The sequence below is a fragment of the Mustela lutreola genome, chromosome 1 (genome assembly GCF_030435805.1).
Source record: "Mustela lutreola isolate mMusLut2 chromosome 1, mMusLut2.pri, whole genome shotgun sequence".
NCBI lineage: Eukaryota > Metazoa > Chordata > Mammalia > Carnivora > Mustelidae > Mustela > Mustela lutreola.
The window spans coordinates 284,450,011-284,464,812 of NC_081290.1; the positions used below are offsets into that span (position 1 = coordinate 284,450,011).

Below are 14,802 nucleotides of genomic sequence, written 5' to 3' on the forward strand. Positions count from 1 at the left end.
ACTGCCCGTCTCCCTACATCTTTTTTTGGAGGAGGGATGTAATTTTCACATCATACAATTCCCCCTTTTATAGGGGACAATTCAGCGGCTTTTAGTACCTTCACAAAGTGGTGCAGTCCTCACCATGATCTGTTCCAGAACATTCTTATCACCCCCAGAGGAAACTCCATACCCATTAGCAGTCACCTGACCCCAGCCCCCTGCCCTTAGCCCCTGGCCCCCACTCATCTGCCTCTGCCTCTATCCCACAGCACTTTCTTTCCGTCACTTTGACCCACCTTCGGGATCCAGCAACTTCGTGAGCCCCAGCTCCTTCTCAGCCAGATTGAAAGCATTTTGCAGGTTATAATGTGCATTGCATTTCTTCAGAGACTCAAAATCCAGCAGATCTGGCCTACAAGGGGAGGGGATAGAGAAGGTATCAAGAGCACGTGAGCCCCTAAAGAGGAAAAGTGAAGCCACCCCTGTCTTTATCCCTGCCACCAACTCCATTTTGTCCCGAACCAGGCACCCCAAGCCCACACCCACTGCTCCCACCCGCCCTGGCTCCCACCACTGCCCTCTGTGCAGCGTGGTGCCCCCACATCCCAGCTCTCGTCTGAACGTTCACCCCTCGTCACTGCCGGGTAGCCCATCTCATGGTCCGTGTGGGCGTGTGCGCGCCCGAGGGCCATGAGCCCGTCCGGCCGCCCGGCAGGCTCGCCGACCCCAGTCCCTCACCGGTGCTTGTGCACAATGGCGTTGAAGGCCAGCCCGTCCCTCCAGCTGGTCGTGAAGTTGTGCACGTTGACATTGGGATACCTATAAATGGAGACCGGGAAGAACAGTGAGTAGGGCCTAGCCCCGGTCTGTGACTCAAGGATGGATCCCCAGCTCGTGGCTCCAGGAGCCCATCCCTCCTTTACCGCACAGCCTCGGTGCGGCCAACCCTCCAAGGCCACGGTCCCTGGGCAGCCTCACCCCGCCGTCTTCATCTGGCACCACAGCAGCAGGGCATCCTTGGCCGACTTCTTCTCCTTGTTGTCTTCTGTTTCCACACTGATGTCTTGGATCTAAGAAGGAAAGAAGGGAGCGCCTCAGTCCCCCAACAGGGGCTCCTGGAGTTATCGGAGATACTCGGAGATACACAGCAGGAAACTGCTCTTTGTAGACTCCTGGAAGAAGGGTGCCGGGATGGAGCCGGAGGACTTTTCCTCCTGGGATAATGACCACAAAACATCAGTTCAAAAGGATTTGAGGCAGCAGGATGGGGTCAGAAGTCAGAAGAGTGGAAGGGCCTCAAAGTGAAGGATGCTGGCTCCTTGGAGTGGGGAGTGGCGAGGGGGCGAGTGAGAGCGCTGCCTGGGAGCTGGGTTTCCAAGGGGGCACCGATGGAGCTCTGCTCCAGGCTGGGAGGAGCGCCGGGGAGTGAGGGGACCACCGGGAGAACTGCGATGGTACGGGGACACTGGCCTGCCTATGCTCAGAGCATAAGAAGCAACAGGGTGACTGTTCTAGAGAGGCAAGCAGAGTTGGAAGCGGACAAGTGGACCAATGACCAGGCCCCAGGTAGAGTTCTCAAACTCTCAGGGGTGAAGGTTGGTCCAGTTTGTACAATCTCCCGTCCCTTGTGGACCAACATGTGGTCCTACCACATGTGGCCAGTGAACAGACCAGGCCACGGGGGACCTGCCACAGAAGTCTGAAACACCCACACTGGTCTCTACCCCGTGGGAGGGGGAGGCTGTCTGGGTCTGGGGCTTGGATAGCGCAGCAACCTCAAACACTCTATGAAGTTCTAGACCCTGCGTGTTTTCGTCAGTCCCGCTGTGGACTGGCAGTGCCCGATGGCGGTACGGCACCGATGTGTGACGTCCACTCTGCGAGACGCTGTGCCGGGCTACCTGGAACCGAAGGATGATGGTCCAGACCAGCCCAAGTGTCAGACGGTGGTTTCCATCCACAATGTCGTGGGAGCCCATGTTTTCCAAGTGCACTTTCTGCTCCTTCAGGAACTGGAGGGCCTTGTCCACATTCTCCAGGCAGTGGATCCGCATGCGGCCTTTGGTGGGCTTTGGCTGTGAAGGGACAGGGGACACAACAACATGGGACTGTGGGGCTCCTCCTCTTTCCCTCTTAGCCTTCTCAGGGCCCTGCTCTACGCACCTTCCCCGGGACCCCCATTGGAAACGCGGGTACAGCCCCCAAGCCTGGGCCCAAGTTCAGGAGCCAAAGTGCAGTTTCCAGAAGTGGCTTGGGCAGATTAAGATTCCCAAGGGAATTAATTGCACTCAGAGTGGGTGGGAAAAGAAAAGTTTTCAATGGGGCCACTGTTCCTGTCTCTGTGAAGCAATGCTCTTATTTAATCCAGGTGGCAAAGCCTCTCAAAACAAAACCATCTTCTGAGCAGAGGGCAGCCAACTGCTTCCCGCTCTGCGCCGTCACTCTTCAAAGGGCGACACCCAGCTTGTCCCCCTGACCACTGTTTCTTGGGCTCCCTCCTCCCTCTGTGACCACAGCTCACCAGTGTCTCTCCCGAGAGCACCTCGAGGAGCCTCAGGAGGTTACGTCCATCCCGGAGGTCACTGTACAGGTCTCCTACCCGGCATGTCACCCGGGCCAGGTGCGAGTTCACCCACTTGGTGAAGGTTTTCTTCTGCACAGCTTCTCGCTCATCTGTGGTGGCAACAAGGGGTCATTTCTGTCCTTCAAGTACAGTGCACCTGCTTCTAAACACCAGCTGTCGGGGTTGGGGGGCTGGGGGGTGCTTGAGGACCCAGAAGTGAGGTCTAGGCAGGAAAACGCCTGAGACAAAATCCCTGACTTAAAAAGCAGGGAATAAAGAAATTGGGATGAGCTCATAGGGTAAAAAAGAGAAATGAGCAAACAGGCTTTGAGAAGAAAGGAGGAAAGAAATTAGAAGCAGTGAGACATGCAAGGAAGGGCTGGGATCTGGGATCAGGGCTGTCCTATAACAGTGGAGAGACACTGTTATCATCATCAGTCTTGCTGTCCTCATCTGTTAAATGGGCATACTGCTTGACTTTCCACTTCAACCCGTGACTGTTGACGAAATGAGACAATGTACGTCAGCTGCCCCGCACACATGATGCCTGCTCCTTGATGAGTTACAGTTATCCGGGCATGATCTAACCCGAAGGAGACCCAGAGCTCTCGGAAGCAGCAGGAGGCGTGGCCATTCTCTTTGCTGGCGGACAGGGCGTAGACTTAAATGACACCAGCAGCTCTTCCAAGTGGTCATTAGAAGGACAAGACATTACAGAGGCTCTAGCCTCCTGAGTCAGCTTGTTCTTCTGGGATAATTTAAAGAAAAGATGGGGCTCCTCTACTTCTGGGGTAGGCTCATTCAGTTCATTCAGGGCTACAGTGGGATCCAGTCCTGGGACAGCAACATCCCAACTCTAAGACTGAAAACAATCTTGAATGTTGGGAATAAGGAAATCGCTGAGCCCAGGACACACAGGGGGGATAAAACAGTCAGAGCTGGGTGCCGATCTCAAAGAAGGTGAGGAAATGCCTTGCTGCCTGGCCCACAGGACAGGCTGCTGATGAAGCATGCTTTCTAGGTTCCACAGGAAAATTTAACATTTTAGACGTTATAAACGACAAAGTGAGGGAAGAGGGTCTGGCCACTCGGATTTCTGCCTGTTTCCCCCACAGGAGCCCAGTGCGAGGACCCAATCCAAGGGGTTGAGGCCTGAAGAGTCACTTTTGTTTCCCTTCTCAGCCCCAGCATCTCAGAAACCGAAAAGACCCATCCCTGAATTTCACATTCCTGTGCACCTCACCCATAAAACATAAGGACACACCCACGTCTATTCCTGTCTCTCTTACCTCCAAGCCCAGTACCTAAGCCAGCCTCCTCCGGGTCCTAACAACTACACCGGCAGGCCCCTGCTCTGTGGGCCGCCTTTCAGGGTCTCCAGGCCCTGCCTGAGCCCAGCACTGCCCAGAGCACCGGCCATGGCTGGAGGCGTGAAGATGGCCCTGATGCCAGGCACACTGGGGTGAGGCCATTCTGGCCTACAGGTAGAAAAAGAGAGGAAGACCAAATCCGTAGCAGCTAGGAGAAAACTGGGCAAAGTCAAGGCCCAGAGATAAAGCATCACTTTACAAGGTGTCCACAACATCCGCAGGCACCCCCCCAGACTCAGTGGTCCTGGAAATACACTGAAATATCGGTGCCAGAATGAACACAGGCCTGCCCGTCCGCCAACTCCCTTTGACACACTCCCTGGTTTACACACATACACACACACACACACAGCTCCAGACCGGGGGTGACCGCTGTCTCTCCTAACAGCCATCCCAGCAGGTGCTTCTCCTCCAAACCCTTAGCGGGGACGGGGAGAGCGGACCGGCTCGGTGCTGACGCGGGCGCTGCCACCACGCTCACGTCCCTTCTTCCAGGGGGGCCCAAGCCTTTCCCGACTCTGCGGGCGCCCATGGGTTGGGTCCCTCGTAGTCCGTCCCCGCGCACACCGTCTCGCCGGCTTTGCTCGGGCCCCTCCGTCCCGGGGCCCCCGGGCGCGGCCGCTCACCTTGAAGCTGCTTGAAGCGGCCTTCCAGCACGCTGGCGTACTGCGCCGGGTTGATGAAGGCGGCCGGCGACAGCAGGAGGCCCCCCGGGCTCTGAGCCCCCTCCACGGCCTCATAGTAGAAGTCGCCCGCGCCGTTGAGGCCGGGCCCGTGCGCCCCGCTCACCCCGTTCCCATTCATGCCGCCCGCTGCCTCTCACGCGGCCCGGGGCCCGCCGTCCATGCCCTGCCCGCGCCGCGCGCCACGGCTCCGCTCCGCGCCTCCCCCCTGCCCCACCGCAGCGCGGGGTCCCGAGCGCCCGGGCTCCCGGCGGGGAGTCGGTCCGAAGGCAGGGGACGTGTCGCGGAGCGGCGGGAAGCCGAGCGCCGGCCGTCTGAGCGCCCGAGCTCCGGGGCCCGTGGGCAGAGCACACCTGGCTGCGGCGAGGGGAGACCGAGGCGGCTCCCGACAAACAGGTCGGACGGTGCCGGGGGAGGGGCGGGAGGCGGGGCGCGGCTCGCGGCGGCGGCGGCGGGCCCGGCCCTGCGGGGCAAACAGGGAACCGCCGGCGCCGCGCGGACCGGCCCCCCGCCCACCCCCCTCCCCCGCCCCGGGCCCCAGCTGCTTAGCGCGGGTCCCCGGGTCCCCGAAGCAAACTCCTGCCTCTCGCAGGTCTGCAGGTGGGACAAGGATGGTCCCCTCTTGGGGGGACTGTAGGAGGTCCCCCCTTCAGGACCTGAGCTCTGGTCCCCAGCTCGTAGGGCAGAGAGAGAGAAATCCCTGGAGAGGTGAAACCAGCTCCGTAGGTGCGGGGCACTCCGCTGGGCGGTTGCTTAAGTTCTCTGATCTGTGAAATTGGTGTTCCGGTCTTCCCCACTTGTTTGTCACCGCCTCCGGTTCCCGACCCTTCTCTGGCGGGAGGCTCACCAAGCCCTCCTCAACCAGGCCATCCCGGGCCCCCAGTGCATCCTGCTGCTGGGACGTCGGCCAGATTCTCTTCCCACCTCTCCCTGGGCTTCAGCTCGTGGCCCTTACAGGCTACTCTCCGTCTCTCCGGTCTTCATTCATCATTTCTCTGACGCCTGCTGGTGCGAGGGGCCGTGCTAGGTGAAGCCCACACAGGAGAGCCCGGTTTGGTGGTGGAGAAATGACAGCTCAAAGTGGCATGTGTCACTTGGGCTACAAACATGGGGACAGTCCTGGGTGGCATGTGGCATGTGCACAGACATCATGACCCCAAAACCGGGGTACCAGGGAAACTTCTCCTCAAAGAGGTGACATTGTCCACAACCCACTGTTCTGTCTTCTCTTGTCTGCAGAAACACTGAAATGAGTATTTCACAAGCCAGCTTGAGACTCAGCCAGAAGGGCAGAGACGGCGGGGAGAAAATACACGATAGGGCTTCCCAGACCTAAAGCCACCACGCAAGGGTCCTGGGATGCTGTGCTGCCGGAGAGGAATTACCTGGAGAGCTTTTTAAAAAATCCTCATTTCTGGACCATATATGGGTCCAACGATCCTAATTCAGTGCATCTAGGAGGGGGCTTCGGGATGTGTATTTGTAAAACTGTCCCTGGGTGAGCCTATAAAAAGTGCTGCCCGGTTTGGGAACCACCCCCTCAGTGTCTCCCTTCTCCCAGGAGGCCACCACCCACTCATGCTGGGGACTCTGCCTGCGATGGCGGGGCGTGGCTGTGGCTTCCTCCCAGGGCATGGGGCTGGGAGGCCAGCAGGTCGGTGGAGGAGATGAGGGTGGGCCGGAGGAGGGAAGCCAGACGGGGTGGGTGGCCTTAGGGTGTGTGGGTGACTCAGCCCCACGCCAGCCAGCCGCTGACGGTGTCAGGTGGCAGCTGCACTCTTGTTGCCATGACAACTCCTCCCGGAACGCAGGGAGGCCCGTCAGACGGGTTTGTTTGTGCTCAGCGGAGCTGAGGGAAGAGCCCAGGCCGTAGGGGAGGGCAGAGGAAGAGGCGGGTTGAGAACAAACCCGGGAGAATGGGCGGCTGCAGAAACCGGCGGCGGGTGGAGGGAACCTGTTTCAGGGAACAGGTAGACGAAATAATGGGAGGAACAGGAGGCAGGTGGAAGGAACAGGTGGGGAAGGAAGGGGGAGGGTCATGGACTGGGAGAGATAACAGGTGTGACAGGTGACAGGGAAAACCAAGGAAGCCCCAACGAGGGGATGAAAGGTAAGGGACAGATGGGTGGACATGGCAGGACTAAATGCCAGAGAGTTAAAGACCATGACTCAGGGGCAGAGGGGAACAGAGCTGCGTCCTGTGCTTGGGGAAGGGAAGATGGGGAACATTTTGGACTGTATGAAGTTTGTTCTTGGAACTGCAGTTGGGGACCAGGGGCTTGACGGGGTAATCCGGATCAGCTGGCAGCTTAGAAAGAAAGTTGGTCTTCCTGTGACAGTGGAGGACTCTGCCTGACTAGTTTCTCTCCCCAGCCTCCTCAGCATCTCCCCTGGCCCTCCCCTGACCTCACCTGCCAGGGCCTTAATGCGGGACCTCTCAAAGAGGCGGGCTGAGCTGCTGTCATTGTCCCAGTCCGAGTCGGGCAGGTCCCAGCGGTTGTTGATGTCGCTGTACTGGCCCTGGATCTCCAAGCTGTCGAAGTCTGTGGGTGACAGGGTGCTGCTCATGGTGGTAGGTGGCCGCCTGCTCCTGCAAGGGGGAACGTGGCTGGTGAGGGGCATCTCAGGACCACTGCGCCCACTACTCACCATGTCCTTCTCTCCTCTTGCCCTAGATCTTCTCCACTCTCCTGAGGGCCAAAGGCTGTGGTTGGTTTCTCTTGTCAATGGAGATCAGCCCCTAGTGGGAGAGGGGAAGCCACAGTGGGGAAGCAGAGGAACAGGAACCCAAGAGATGAACATGGAGGGGGACAAGAAGGCAAGAGTGTCTCAGAGTGCTGTGGCAGAGAAAACAGGCTCCAGGGAGGGACAGTGGGCGAAGCTGGAGACTGAAAATGACGATGGCTAACAGCATGGCTCGGGAGGGCAGTGCACAAACCAGGGTAGCACAGGAAGCAGACGTAGGACCCCAGTCTAAACTGGAGTTCTTCCATTTCGTGGTTCCACAAACTGCTCGGAGGTCCCACTCCACATAAGACGACCTCTTATACCCAGTACGTGATCTGAGATGAAAAGACCCTAATCCTGCTCTCCAGCTGAGATGGATTTAGAATACACCAGGAAGCCTGTGATGCACTCTTAGGTAAGTAGAGACAAAGTGCCCAAGAGTTCAGAGGAGGACACGGTATGGTTCTCTCCCCCTTTGTTTCCTTTTGTTTGCTACAGGGAATACCTGACAGGTGCTAGGTAAACGTCAGCTGTGAGACGTGGCCCTGCTATGTACATGTGTCATCTCACCACAACCCTTACGGGGCAAGGGTTCATGGTCATCCCCACTCATAGAGGAAGCTGCACGGTGAAAGTTAAGTCATGGTTCAAGGTCACACAGCTGGAAGGAGCAGAGCTGGGTTCCAGAGAGAGGTTCTTTCTGACTTTGGGGAACAAGCTCCCAATCATAACACTTACATGTTCCTCGAGCATCCTGGAGTCCTTTGGAGCTCCCTGGGAAGCATCAGCAGCTGGGGCTCCCTTCAAGGGCCCAGGCTAGGGAAATTAGGACCACATATGCTTGCCAGCACTACTCATGGGTCTACGTTATGCAAACTCTGTCCTTCTCAAAACGAACAAGGAGATTCAGATTAGCTGCTCGGGATTTAAAAAACCCTCTACTGTCCAGTTTCTTGTATATTTCAGCATTCAGCAGCCGTTCAAGGGAATGGAGGGGGCTGGGTCTGCAACTTCATTAGAACCCCAAGTCTGCATTTCTCATTTTCCTAGTACTTTTCAAACATGAAGACATTTTAACCCTTAACACCACTTCCTAGGGTGAAGGCTATGATATTGGCAGTCTCTGGTTCCGGGAGGGTGGACAGGAGGACCTCGTGTGTAGTTTGGGGGAAAGGAGAAGGGATGGGTGGTGAGTTGTGGGTGGGTAGGGAGGTGTGTTCCCCTGGGCACGCAAAAGCAGAACTTGGCTTCTGTCATTAACTGGTTCCATGAAGCTGAACCTGACCCTGACCCACAGGGAGCCAGGACTGTCTGCCCCTCCCCTTTCTCTCAAAGAGAAATCAGGCACAAGGATTTCCCTGGGAGTAGCATTAATGAGGTGTGAGGGAGCTAAGGTCTAAGGCTCCTAGACTGGGTTTTGCATTCCCTGTAATAGGGAAAAGAGCTTAATTTCCACTAGCTGGGACACCTTGCTCCTTTAAAATTCATCATTTCTCTTAATACCCAACAGAGTCTTTGAATTTGCTCTGTAAATATTTATATAAAAATAAATTCTAGGGCAGAATTGAGTCACCCTGAGCAAAGAGTGCTGTGGGCAAGGTGTGACCTAAACTAGAGTCACCTAATGCTGGCAGGCACTGAACAGGGAAGGAGCTTAAGCCCCGAACTGGTACCAATTCCATTTTTCTCAGCCATTCAGGTCCAGGCTTCCTTGCCAGTAGCCATGCTCACACTTAGCTCTGGGATTGACATTTCCAGCACTCACATGCTCTCTACATAGACCTCCCCACAAAAATCCTACACACATACAATGCCCTTCAGCCTTCTGTTTCCATAACCCTTTTTCCTTTTATCAAGAGTCACAGAACCTACTAAAGCCAGCCCCCAGGCCTATGGCCAATAAACTGTTTAAAAAGGACTAATTTGGGGGGTACTTGGCTGGCTCATTCAGAAGAGCATGTGACTCTTGATCTCGGGGTCATGAGTTCGAGCCCCACATTGGGTATAGAGATTACTTAAACAAATAAAACTAAAAGATAACAAAAACAAACAAACAAAATACACAACTGAGTTTGGATTCCTTTAGGTGGGCCTGGCACTTTCCAGTTCTCTACAGACCCCACCATTCCCTCTCTCCTTCCCAGCCATGTCACATATATATTTTTTTTAGATTTTATTTATTTATTTGATGACAGAGATCACAAGTAGGCAGAGAGGCAGGCAGAGAGAGAGGAGGAAGCAGGCTCCCTGCTAAGCAGAGGGCCTGATATGGGGCTCGATCCCAGGGCCCTGGGATCATGACCTGAGCTGAAGGCAGAGGTTTTAACCCACTAAGTCACCCAGGCACCCCCATGTCACATATTTTTGTCACCTCTGGGGCCCCGAAGACCTCGAGATTCTTAAATATTCCTTTATATCTTAGTACTACCTTTTTTTTTTTTTTTTTTTTTTAAAGATTTTATTTATTTATTTGACAGACAGAGATCACAGGCAGGCAGAGAGGCAGGTAGAGAGAGGAAGGGAAGCAGGCTCCCTGCGGAGCAGAGAGCCCGATGTGGGGCTCGATCCCAGGACCCTGGGATCATGACCCGAGCCGAAGGCAGAGGTTTAACCCACTGAGCCACCCAGGCGCCCCCATGTCACATATTTTTGTCACCTCTGGGGCCCCGAAGACCTCGAGATTCTTAAATATTCCTTTATATCTTAGTACTACCAAAGAGCAGACCCTTAAAGAGATAGACTGACTCTATCTCCAAACCACTGTGTGTCCTTGGGGCCCCATAACCTGCACAAAACTCAAACATGTATTACTCTGGATTCCTTTTGGTGATCCAACCTGGTCCTCCCGTAGTGGGACCCAGGCGTGGGATCCAGACCTCCCAGTGAGGTCTGGCTGTTAGAGCCTCTCCATGGAATCCTATCATTTTGCAGAGAAAGTATGGATTTGGAATCTCCCCTCCTCCCAAAGAAAAATTCAGCTACTTAAATGCTCCTTTGGCCAAGTCAAATTTTGACACACATGCTTTGTGTCCTGAGTTCCCAGGGATGCCGTCAGATAGATAAGAACCAGGATGGCACCGGTGTCCTTCGATTACGGATCTCTCTAGGGCCCCATGTTGGGATTCCAAGGAGTTGGTTCCCACGGACTTGCATGCGAATAGTGCTCTCTGGTGTTGTTCAGTGCTATTGCCTCTGAGGTTTGGCTGACAAGCATTTGCGCTCTGCAGTCCCTGGCCTTTGGGACAATACTTGGTGTTCTCTGTCCCCTGCTGCCATCTCTAGATTCCTACAGTTCTCTACGGAGTTTCTTTACATAGATCCTGCTCCGAGTTCTTTCATTGAGTACATCACTCCTCACCTAGGATCTGGGTCTCCATACTCACATCTGCTTAGTCTGCTTGTCCACCAGACTCATGACCCCTGTGTGTCTGTATGCTGAAGAATCCTCATTCTCCCCATGGATTCCCAAACTCCGGCAACAGGATGGCACGGCAGCTAATCCCGATTACAGTTCCACGGGCACCTTATTCTTAGCCACTGACCTCGAGGCCAGGCCCAAGTAGCTTACATTGTTCATGCTAGAATAAAGCCAACTCCCACCAGCTGCAAGCCTGGGGGTCCTGCTGGATTCTCCACCGGCTGCTGCTGGATTCAGCTGCGGGCGGATCCTCAAGGGCAGCTGTCCCACTTCCCCTTTCCTCCCGTTTCAGCTGGCATGCACGCTCGAAATCCTATCCCCTGGCTATATAGCCTGTCTTGTACCCTAATTCCTCCTCTGGCCACATATTGCTCCTGATTAAGTCTTTGCCTCCCTCAGAGACAGTTGATGGTTCTCTCCTCTGAGATCCCACAGCACATGGGAGAGAAGCTATTACTGCCCCCGTCACATTGTATTACTCTTGCTTGTTTATGAGCCTCTCTGCGCGCTCCATTTTTAACCCATGGAGGCAAGGGCTGCGTCTTATTCATGTTTGTCTTTTCCCAGCCTGGTACAAGAGGCATTCAGGAAAGAAATAGTGAATGACTCGACCGTAACTCTTTTTTCTTCTTTCTTTCTTTCTTTCTTTTTTTTTTTTTTTTTTTTTGCCAGCCAATTAATGTCTTTCTTAGAGCTGGAGAAAGACACAAGGAAAGAATAAAAATAGGAATGGAGGAGACCCTCTGTCGAAGTACGCTCAGGGTTAAACTCTATAGTTCAGGATGAGGGATTCTCCAACTTGCATGAATTACAATGACCTGGAGGCTATTAAAACACAGACCACTGGGCCCTGACCTGAGGGCCCCCTTGTCCCCTTCCTCCCTTACCCCCACCACAAGGTTTCTGATTCAGTAGATCTGGGGTGAGGCCCAGGAGCCTGCTTTTCCTCCTTGTTCCCAGAGGACACTAAAGACCTGATTTGAGGGTACCCTTGTCCAAAGATGAGGAGCGATAGAATTGGCTAGGGGAGCTATGAGGACTGAAGAGACACCAAGTTTCAGGGGTGAGGGTGATCCGAGGTTAACTTCTGGGTGGGTTCAGGCTCTATCCAATGCTAAACTCAAAATGTAACTTCTCTGAGAAACTTCAAGACCCACAAAGAACCAGAAGGGTCAGGCGATGAGAGAGGAAATGAAGACAGAGTGAACTCTGGATCTAATGAGACAAATAGAGCGGAGGCCCTGACACAGGCGAATCACAGATGTGCGGAAGAAGGACGAGATGGCTGGAGATGCTATGGGCGGTGGGGGGGAGGAGAGTTGACCAAATGACAGCAGGGTGAGTAACAGATGAGAAGAAATGGGGACCTTGGCCAAATAAAAATCTTAGACTCAAAGTCTGAGTGGACCGGCAGAGACATAAAAGGAAAAAGGGATTACAAATAAACTCAGGGCTCCTAGGAGGGCCAAAGAAAACGCACTCAGGGCAATCAGAGACCCTTGCAGAGAAAAACATCCTAACCCATTTCCCTCAAGGCTGTATTCCTGGTGAAACGCAGGGACTCTCCTCCACGGAACTTAAGGACCAGGCTGAAGAGTGGCACTGAATTGTTGTTTGATCCTCTCTGGAATCCTCCACTCAAGGCAGAATTATTCAGACTAATTTTCACTCCCTTGCTATGCCCCTCCCCCAAGCCTGCACCGGCTGGGTTACATCAGTTTCTCCAAGGGACAAACCTAAGATCCATAATAACTTTTTCCTCTCTAAACCTTTCCTCTTCCGAATTGACCAAGAGCTTGGTCCAGCACCCGACGCATATTTGGAACTCACTCTGCCCCTTCCACCTTCAAGGAAAACTGGTTCGTGGATACCCTGCCCGTGCCTGCCTGAACCGACCGGCTCGCCAGCGCTGGAACCGTGGCGGCTCGAGGGAGAGGAGGAGGGCGGCGGAGAAGCAACCCGCGGAGACAACATGCAGCAGGTTAGGAAAGGGACAAGCCCGCGGCGCAGCCGAGCATGCAACGCCACGGGGTCAGTGGGGTGAAGTCGTCCCGCGCCAGAGTGGACAGTAAATGCCCACCGTGGTGCTGGAGTTGGAACACCCCAGCGCGGAGGCCTTGCGGGGTAGCTGTGTGCGGGGCGGACTCTAAGCCGTCCGGATGTCCCGGCCACAAAAACACCTTCCGCCGCTCCTTCCCCACCGGCCGAAGGGGGCTGCATGCTCCCTCTGCCAGCGTTCTGGTCCCCACGGCCAGCCGCGTCCCCTCTCACACACAGTCAGGAAGCATAAAGGGGCGCAAGGGGATAGCTACCAAAGAGGCTTAGGAGGAGCCCCCCCGGCTCCCGAGGGAAGCCCCCAGCAAGCTCCGGAGAGGGAGCCGGGCGTCCGCACACGCCGGGCACAGACGACGGCAGAAGCGTGTCCGCAGCACCTGGATCAGCGCCGGCGGTGGGCGGAGGAGCGGCGGCCACCGGCACAGCCGGCGCTGTCACACACGCTCCGAGCACAGCCGGCCCGAGCCCTCAACGCGTTTGCCAGCCGCAACTCTTGCAAGACTCTTCGCTCCGCTCCGGAAAGGCCCGCGTCCCCCACGCCTCGACCCTCACCCCCGGTACCTGGGTGGCTGGCACATGACTCTCCATCCTGTCCCCCGGACCGGGCGGGAGCGAGGGCCAGGCGCCGCATCCTCCCTCCTCGGCTCCCGCGGCCGGCCCCGAGCCCCGACCCCGACCCCAACCCCGCCGCCCGCACGCGGCCCCACAAAGCGCGCCGCCCCGCCGCCGGGACAAAGCGGGCCCGGGCGCCGGCACCTACCTCGGTGCGGAGCGCCGGCCGGCCAGGCGGGAGTGCGGCGGACGGGGGCGCACCGGTCGTCGCCGCGCCCGCAGCCCCGCCGCGAGGGGCGGTTGCGGGCGGCGGCGGCGGGTGGCCGGGCGGCGGCGGCGGGGCGCACGGCGAGCGGCGGCGGGCACTGTCACGGGGCGCGAGCGGCGCGGGGGGCGCGCGGGGCCGGCGGCGGCGGGGCGCGTGGCGGCGCGCGGGCGCGAGCGGCGGGACTGCGGCGCCGCGGAAGGAGGACAATAGCCTCCCCCCTGCCGCAGGCCGCCGGCTCCCGCGGGAGGCCCGGGACCATCTGGAGCCGGCGGCCCCGCGGGGCTCGGGGCGGGGCCCGAATCACCCCCTCCCCGCCCGGCGCCATGGTAACCGCGGCCCCTCTCGGTTCTCGGCACAGCTCCCCGGCCCCGGGGTCGCTGACCTTCCCCGGGGCGACCACGGCGGCCGCTCTGCGGCCGGCTCCCGACCCCCGCCACCTTCCGTGTGGGTGCTCCCCATAATGCCGCCTTCCGGTCAACCCTGGGCCATCTGGGTACCCCCTACAGCTGGCGGGGCTCGGGCTCCGCAGTTTGAGGACCCCCACCTTTGTCCCTACTCCTTCTTTCCTCCAAAACCTGTATCCCCGAGACACGCAATCCTTTCACGGCACTCACCGCCCGGAAGGTTTCCCCAAATTCAGCCTCCGTTTTCCTTTTCAAATTCTCTCTGGGCACCTCCAGTTCATCTCCCTTTAAGCAAGCCTCTCCTCCATCCCCTCTCCCGAGCATCCTCCTTCAGGCAGGTAGGGCGGCTCTCCTTCCCAAAGCGTCTCCATGGTCTCCGTGGTGGAGATTTCGCCTGCTTGCAGATCAGATTCTCGGAACAGTCATCCCCGCAGCTTCTCTCCGCTCCTTCTCAGCTCTTCTCATTTATCAACCGGGAGAATTCCGGCCTACTCACTGTCTTAAAAGGGAGTGGGGGTGGGGATGGACATTTCTAGGCCTGGCACAGCTGGGTTTCTCCTTGATTTAGTAGCATCTGAGTGGTCGAAGGTCTTAGGTCGTTAAGCAATGTAAACTGCTATCTATCTGCTTGAGAGAGAAAAGAATTATACCCAAGTAATAATAAAGTTATAAAGTGCCAGTTGGGTATTAAAAGTGCATTATCCTATGTGACCCCCACCCCCACCCCCCACCAACTCCACACTCCAGCTCTAAGAGGTAGGTACTGTTCTTCCAGACTAG

At 56.6% G+C, this 14,802-nt stretch overlaps 1 protein-coding gene across 3 annotated transcripts in view; it reads right to left on the minus strand.

Moving 5' to 3' along the window:
- SPTBN2 (spectrin beta, non-erythrocytic 2) overlaps positions 1-14,347 on the minus strand; it is a 37,459-nt gene extending 23,112 nt beyond the window's left edge. Inside the window, exons 1-7 of one of the 3 annotated variants that reach the window (XM_059148594.1) lie at positions 14,233-14,347; positions 7,010-7,188; positions 2,504-2,655; positions 1,884-2,057; positions 961-1,052; positions 721-801; positions 279-394 (exon numbers count right to left, since the gene is read on the minus strand). In XM_059148594.1, coding sequence (XP_059004577.1) covers positions 279-394; positions 721-801; positions 961-1,052; positions 1,884-2,057; positions 2,504-2,655; positions 7,010-7,166 — 772 coding nt within the window. In that variant the 5' untranslated portion in view covers positions 7,167-7,188; positions 14,233-14,347. Of the gene's footprint in view, positions 1-278; positions 395-720; positions 802-960; positions 1,053-1,883; positions 2,058-2,503; positions 2,656-4,541; positions 4,979-7,009; positions 7,189-13,558; positions 13,665-14,232 lie in introns of those variants that run through there. The other 2 variants (XM_059148602.1, XM_059148589.1) reach the window with 2 other exon arrangements.
- Between the last annotated feature and the right edge of the window lie 455 nt (positions 14,348-14,802).